Source organism: Arachis ipaensis, chromosome B10 (genome assembly GCF_059453495.1).
Source record: "Arachis ipaensis isolate K30076 ecotype BB chromosome B10, ASM5945349v1, whole genome shotgun sequence".
NCBI classification, from domain to species: domain Eukaryota; kingdom Viridiplantae; phylum Streptophyta; class Magnoliopsida; order Fabales; family Fabaceae; genus Arachis; species Arachis ipaensis.
This window is the reverse complement of record NC_142435.1, coordinates 6,209,631-6,217,029: the sequence shown is the minus strand read 5'-3', so window position 1 is coordinate 6,217,029 and position 7,399 is coordinate 6,209,631. Positions and strand designations below refer to the sequence as shown.

Genomic DNA, 7,399 nt, shown 5'->3' with positions numbered 1-7,399 from the left:
AGGTGGTTGGATTAATTTGAATAGTTCTCCAGGGTTTACTATTTTTAAATTATATAAGTCCTCCTTCAAGGACTTTAAGGAAATGTATTTGAAAGTTAGAAATGTTGAAGATGATTTTCCGTTTTATTTAGATAAGGATTTAAGGGAAATGTTTCCCTTGTGGTGGTGTTCAGAGCCTCAGAATATTCTCGGTTTTAAAACAATAAGTCCGAGAAATGAATATGTTATTTAGTACTTGGTGGAAGTTGTCAACCGAAAAGAATTAATCTCGGTTTTCGATTTATTACAATGGGACGAGAATAGGCAAGCTGTGATAGATTACTTAAGTAAGCTTGTGAAATATGGTGGTGTAGGCATAGTTCGACTATTTGCCTAACTATTTGATTTGTTTTTTGTTTCAGGGGGAAATATCCCGGTGTTTCTGCGGCTACCTTAAGAGCTCGGGTGAAGAGTAAAAATCTCGAAAAAGAAGGGTCGTCATCCAAAGCGGATAAGGGGGCCGGGGTGGGTGAGGTTAACCAACCTCGCCCTAAGTGAAAAAAGGTCATATTGAAGAAAAGAAAATCCGATGTTGTGGATTTGTCAGAGAGTTCAAGTGAGAAGGATAAGGAGATTCCTATAGAGGAAATTCATGCCTTTATGGATAATCAAAAGAAACTCCATGATATGGCCGACCATAGTGATGGGTTGTCGATATGGGGAAAAGATTTTCCTTTTATGGTCGTGGCTGATGAGGTTTGTCAATCGTCAGCAGATGTGGCTTTGGCTGATGAGGTCGAGGATATCACCATTGACCAATATATGTAGGTATGTTTGGTTTGCTCGTTTGTGTTGTTTATTGTCTATGTCTTCATGTATTTTGTTGGTTTTTTGTTTTTTGAAGGTGCTGGGGTTACGATTGGCCAGCCTTGGTCGTAGCCAGGAGGTTAAACTTAAGAAGTTATTGGAACAAGGTGGAGAGTCGAATAAATTAAAGAAGGAGCTACTGTTGAGGAAAAATGAAATTGCCAAGTTGGAAGTTAAGCTTTCTAAAAGGGAAAAAGAGCTACAGCTGGTGAAGGAGAATTATGCTAAGGAAGTTGAGGCCTTGAAGAAAAAAGAGAGTGACTTGTACAGTATGAGGAGTCAAGTTATCGAGGTAACTGCAAAATTTAAGGACTTGGAGAAGAGTAAGGAAACTGAAATACTGGATTCATTTGTTGAGGGTTTTGAACGTGCATCGCTTCAGGCAAAGATTTTGGTTCCTGAGTTCGATTTCTCTCAAATGGATCCGGGAAAGATCGTTTGAGATGGAGCTATGGTGGACGATGATGGCGCTACTGAAGAGGAGGACGAGAATATCGAGTAGTTTGTTTTTATGGAATTTGTATTTTTTGCAAAGTAACTTTTATGCTTGTTGGGACTTTGTTTGCGCTGTATGGAGCTTTTTGACTTTATATGATTTTGCTATCTAAACAAAATATATTTGTTAGTGAATATGATTTGTTGCAAAATTTGCCTTGGATTATTATTGGTTTGATGGGGACATTTGCATTGTTTGCTTGATAGAATTGGGAATACGCTTATGGTATTTGCATTTGTCTTGCTTGACCTTAGTCAATAGTTTGTTTGATTGTTATATCTCAAAGAGATATAATTCGAATTTTGAGATTTGTGAGCATAGATCGGAATTTTAGTTTGGTAGATATATGTCTGAAATCCGATCATTGTGCTTGTGAACATAATTCGGCAAATTAAAATTTTAGGTACGAGTAAATATGAAATTTTGGAATAGGAAAGAACAAACTGAAAATATAGAATTATATAACATTGATTGACCTTTGGTTACAAAGGTGCAAGTAGGCATGCCTCGTTAAAACCTCTCCAAGCAAAATTATTTTTGGAAAAAAATCATGGTAATAGGAAAAAGAGTACAAGCCTGTCACTGGCTTTAACTATAGTAATGTTTTAAAGAAGAAACATTCCAGGTGTTAGGGATAGTTGTACCATGCAAAGATTGTAGCTGACATGCCCCATTTCCGAGGACTTCAATAACTCGGAATGGGCCCTCCCAATTTGCGGCGAGCTTTCCATGTGATGATGGTCTTCGGGACTGTTCTGTTTTGTGAAGTACCAATTTATTTACTTGAAATGATCGGGGATGGACCTTTTGATTGTGTCTTCTGGACATGATTTGCTGCATTACTCGGTGCCGGAGAGTTGCAATATCTCTGACTTCTTCAATTGATTCGAGGTCTATACGCTGGGCTTCATTATGGTCATCTATTTGAGTTCTAATGGAGGATTGAGATATTTCTAAAGGTAACATAGCTTCGGAGCCATACACTTTCCGAAAAGGCATTTCCTTTGTTGTTGAGTGGATGGTGGTATTGTATCCCCATATTACCTCTGGTACTAATTCAGCCCAGAGACCTTTTGCGTCGTCAAGTTTCTTTCGTAAAGCGTGCAAGATAACCTTGTTGGCAGCTTCTGCTAAGCCGTTTGTTTGCGGATGTTCCACAGATGAGAAGTGTTGTTTGATCTTCAAGCGCTACAAAAAAGAGGTAAACTTATGATCGGCAAACGACCATTATCAATGATAATGTGTCGAAGTATGCCAAATCTGCAAATAATAGTCTTCCATATGAAGGAGATCATTTGTTCTGATGTTATTTTTGTTAGAGGTTGTACCTCTATCCATTTGGAAAAGTATTCAATTACAACTATAAAAAATTTTACCTGCCCCCTTGCTAAGGGGAAAGGGCCGAGGATATCGAACCTCCGTTGATTGAAGAGCCAACTTATGTCGGAATTGTGAAGGACCTCGGCTGGGAGGTGTGTGATCTTCTGACAATTGCCACAGTGTTTTACCTTTGCGCTGCAGTCTTGTTGTAGCGTTGGCCAAAAGAAACCAGCCCGTAGTATTTTGGAGAATAAGCTACGGGCTCTGATGTAAGTTCTGCATATACCTTCGTGTGCTTTAGAGAGTGCAAGCTCGGCCTCTGATCTGGAAAGACATTTAAGTATGGGATAAGAAAAATCTCGTCTATACAGAAAATTGTTATATATGGTAAAGAAAGATGCTTGTTGGTGAAATCGCCGCACATTATCAATGTTGTCTGGAATCACTCTAGTCTTGAGATATTCTATATAGGGTGTTCGCCAATCTTCATCCTGTGTAACACTCAGAACTTCGGTTAGTTTTATGCTCGGTTCATGTAGTACAGATTGATATAGTGTAAAACTCGGTGTCTGTGTGTTGGCGAGCTTAGATAAGATATCAGCTCGAGTATTGTGCTAACGAGGTATATGAAGAATTTCGAATTTTGAAAAATTAGAAATAAGTTTTTTGACAATATCCAAGTATTTTGCTAATAAGGGGTCTTTCACTTGAAAGGGACTATTTACCTGCTGCACAACAAGCAGAGAATCACAGTATACCTGTAAATCTGAGATTTTTAGTTCGGCTACAAGTCTGAGTCCTGCAATTACGACTTTGTACTCTGTTTGATTATTGCTTGCTTTGAAGGAAAGGTGTAAAGCTTGTTCTAGAACAAAACCGTTGCCGTCTTCAAGCAAGACCCTGGTGCCGCACCCTTGGGGGTTGGATGCTCCATCCACATATAGAGTCCATTGTGTTGGGTTATCCACCGAACTTGGTACAGTAAATTCAGCGATGAAATCTACGAGGTACTGAGACTTTATTGGGCCTCGTCTTTGGTATCTGATGTCAAACTCAGAGAGTTCAACCGACCATTTTACTAGTCGGCCAGTCAGCTCTGGTTTTTGTAGTACTTGTCATAGTGGTTGATCAGTTCGAACATGGATAACATGGCTTTGAAAATATGGTCGAAGACGTTAGGCTGAAAATACCAAGGCTAAAGCCAATTTCTCAATGTTTGGATAGCGAAAGTCAGCGTTCTATAAAGACTTGCTAATAAAATAGATAGGTTGTTGCTGTTTTTTCCTTTCTGTAACAAGAACAGAGCTTATCGCCCAATCAATAACGGATAAATATAAGTAAAGTTCTTCCCCTTGAAGGGGTTTTTGTAAATAGGTGGTTTTGAAAGAGTGTTTTTTATGTTCATGAAAGAATCTTCACATTCATTAGTCCAATTAAAATGGTTCTTCTTTTTTAAAGTTTGAAAAAAGCAGCATGACTTAGATGCTAAGCAAGGTAAAAATCGAGATAGTGCAACAAGTCTCCCTGTTAACCGTTGGACTTCTTTGATGGTCTTTAGGCTTGCCATGTTTAATACAGCTCGGAATTTATTTGGGTTGGCTTCTATTCCTCGATTTGTAAGCAAGAATCCGAGGAATTTACCTCCCTGCACTCCAAAGGCGCACTTCTCTGAGTTCAGTCGCATGTTATATCGTCGTACTTGATTGAAGATCTCTAAGAGATTGTTAAGGTGGTTGTCGCTGAGCTTTGTTTTTGCCACTATATCGTCGACATACACTTCTAGGTTTCTACCAATTTGATCTGCGAATACCTTATCCATAAGGCGTTGGTAGGTAGTGCCTGCATTTTTAGGTTCGAAAGGCATAACCTTATAACAGTAATTTCCATAGTCAGTGATAAATGCAATTTTGTTTTGATCAGATGGATGCATTAGAATATGGTTATAACCAGAATACGCATCCATGAAACTTAATGTCTTGTAACCTGAAGCATTATCTACTAAATAGTCAATATATGGTAAAGGATAGGAATCTTTTGGGCATGCTTTGTTGAGATCGGTGAAATCAACACACATGCGCCATTTACCATTGTGTTTTTTTACCATGATGACGTTTGCCAACCATGTTGTGAACTGAATTTCCTGTATAAAGCTAGCATTAATTAATTTTTTGGTTTCTTCCAAAGATGCTTGTTTCTTTTCAAGACTTAAGTTTCGCTTTTTCTGTGCAACAGGTCAGACAGATGGGTCCAGTGCCAATTTGTGAGAGATGACTGAAGGATCAATGCCGGGCATGTTAGCAGGGGTCCAAGCAAATAGATCGGCATATTGTTGTAAGAACCTCTGGAATGTAGCTCTTTCTTTCGAGCTGAGTGTCATACCTACATAGGTAAATTTGTTAGGGTCATTGTTAAAATAAACCTTTTGTAACTCTTCGGTTGGTGTAGGCCGCTCAAGGAACTCAGCTCTTGGGTCGAGGTCGGCAAGTGCTGGGAGCTTGCCAGAGCTACTGACGTTATTCACTTGTGCTCCTATAGCTCGTTTTGGTTGTTTAAGACTGATATTGTAGCATTGTCGAGCTTCATGATGATCGCTGTGGATGGTAGCAATGAGTTCATCCTGCACAGGAAACTTCACAAAGAGATGGATTGTAGATACTATAGCGCCAAACTTATTTAAAAATGGTCGGACGAGTATTAGATTATAAGGACTGAAATAGTCAACCACTAAATACTGAACATCAGAAGTTTTAGATAAGGAATGCTCACACAGTGTGGTTTGCAACCACACAGATCCCAACACTGGGACACGTTCACCTGAGAAGCCGACCAAGTCACCATGGAAGGTTGGAGTATGTTGTCACTCAATTTCATTTTCCGAAAAGTGGAATAAAATAGAACATCTACACTGCTTCCAGGGTCTAGTAATACTTTGCGTACTAAGAGGTCTTCGAACTGAATGGAGATTACCACTAGATCATCCAGATTGGAAGTTGTTGTATTAAGATCGGATGCCTGGAATGTCATTTGTGGGAAATGGAAGGATGTTTTGTTGTCATTTAGGTTACCTTCTACCGATAACATAGCTCGGTATGAGCGTTTCCATGCCGAGCTTTTGGCTCCTCCACCTGCAAAACCTCCAGAAATACAGTTAATAACTCTGCGTGGTTGTTTATGGTGACTTGAAGTTGCTTTTTCTTTGTCACGGGAGTGTTGTCATGCCGAGGTGTTGTCAACAGAGAATGGGGTATGCCTTTGTATATGGCCATTGATATACTTGTCTAAATAACCTTGCCGAACTAGTCGCTCTAGAAGGTCTTTAGCGATTACACACTCATCGGTGGTATGTCCATGTTTCTGGTGAAAAGTGAAATATTTTGACTTATCCACATTCTTCACATCCTGATAGTTGTCGGTCTTTCATGGTGGTTTGATCAGTTTGGAATTTAGAATCTCCTTAATGCCTCTTGGTGTTAAACTGAGTATATGAATCATAGCGAGGGGTTTGTTTAAAATTTTTCTTACTGTCCCGAGCTTTATCCTCTTCTTTATACTGGGGCTTTTCTGCTTTCCGAGCTTGTTAGAGTTCCTCGATATCCATCTGACCTTTTGCCTTTTTGCGGAACTCGACAAGGGTCTTTGGTTTGGCAACTACGATTGCTTCTTGAAATTTGCCTGGTCGGAGTCCACTTTTGATGGCGTGCAGATGCACCTCGGGGTGCAGTTCTGGTATGCTCATGACCACCTTTGTGAAACGAGTAATGTAGTCCTTCAGACTTTCATTCTGACCTTATTTGATTATGTTCAGGTGGTCGGAGCCGTAAAGGTAGATAGCAGAGGCAGCAAAGTGATCCTCAAAAAGCTTCGCTATTTCCTGAAAACGAGAAATAGAATTTGCAGGCAAAGAACAAAACCAATCAAGTGCAGGACCTTCTAAAAAGGTAGGAAAACAACGGCATAAAACAGGGTCAGAGGCACCGTTTACTATCATTATAGATCTGAACTTTTTGAGTTGCTTCTTCGGATTCCCTAACCCATCATAAGGGGTTAAGGTTATTGGCAAAGTGAATCTCCTGGGAATTTGAAAATTCATAATGTCGGCCGTGAATAGCCCTATAGAGTTGTCAGGCTCAGTGTCTTCATTTTCTGGTGGAGCTTCTTCGTTCTAGGGAGGCCGAGCTTCTTTGTTCTGAGCAGTATTGGAGACGTGTGATGGATCAGATTCATGTTCTACCTCCCCCGTTCGCTCATTACGATCACCATTGTTTTCAATCCGAGCATTAGTTAACTCGGTGATTTGGTTCGCCATCCTTTAATTTTCTTTCGCCATACGTTGATTTGCTTGTTGCAGCTCAGTTATCATTCGAAGAAGTTCAGAAGGCGTTGGTGGAGGTAAATCAGCCATGGATGGATGTTGAAGTATTGAGGCCGGAAAAAAGACAAAGGATTTATGTCTTCGGCCCCACGGTGGGCGCCAATTGTTCTTGGATGAGTAACTTGGATGTAACTTGGTCCCTTGCCGTTGATGCCGAACTATTGTCCTTCGCACCAAGCTTTATGCTTGGAGGTCCGAGCTTTTCGTCTGGAAGTGTTTCACATTGCGGAGAGAACAAAATAAGGGGGAGTGTACTTACAAAAGGTACTCTGATGCTTAAGTTAGTATTGTGAATTTCTTCTGTCCTTTCGAAAATACCTTAACTTCTTTATGAGGGAGAGGTGTCTAATGGTTTCATTGGTCAT

General features: G+C 40.0%; 1 protein-coding gene and 1 pseudogene across 1 annotated transcript; both read right to left on the bottom strand.

Annotated features, from left to right (window-relative positions):
- Positions 1–1,930: 1,930 nt before the first annotated feature.
- Positions 1,931–4,750, bottom strand: LOC148579041 (uncharacterized). The gene is made up of 4 exons (XM_088488177.1): positions 4,735–4,750; positions 4,304–4,645; positions 3,388–3,758; positions 1,931–2,530 (listed from the first exon to the last, which is right to left on the bottom strand). Exons 1-4 carry the CDS (start codon positions 4,748–4,750, stop codon positions 1,931–1,933), a joined length of 1,329 nt encoding a protein of 442 aa, XP_088344303.1.
- A 1,366-nt stretch (positions 4,751–6,116) lies between these two features.
- Positions 6,117–7,399, bottom strand: LOC148579040 (uncharacterized; annotated as a pseudogene).

Bases quoted from the DNA above. Each gene is read 5' to 3' on its own strand.
- LOC148579041 (XM_088488177.1), bottom strand. The intron at 3,759-4,303 runs GTAAATTCCTCG...TACAAAAACCAG, and splicing joins CGCCTTTGGAGTGCAGGGAG to AGCTGACTGGCCGACTAGTA. The intron at 2,531-3,387 runs GTAAATAGTCCC...TCTTTTTTGTAG, and splicing joins CTCTGCTTGTTGTGCAGCAG to CGCTTGAAGATCAAACAACA.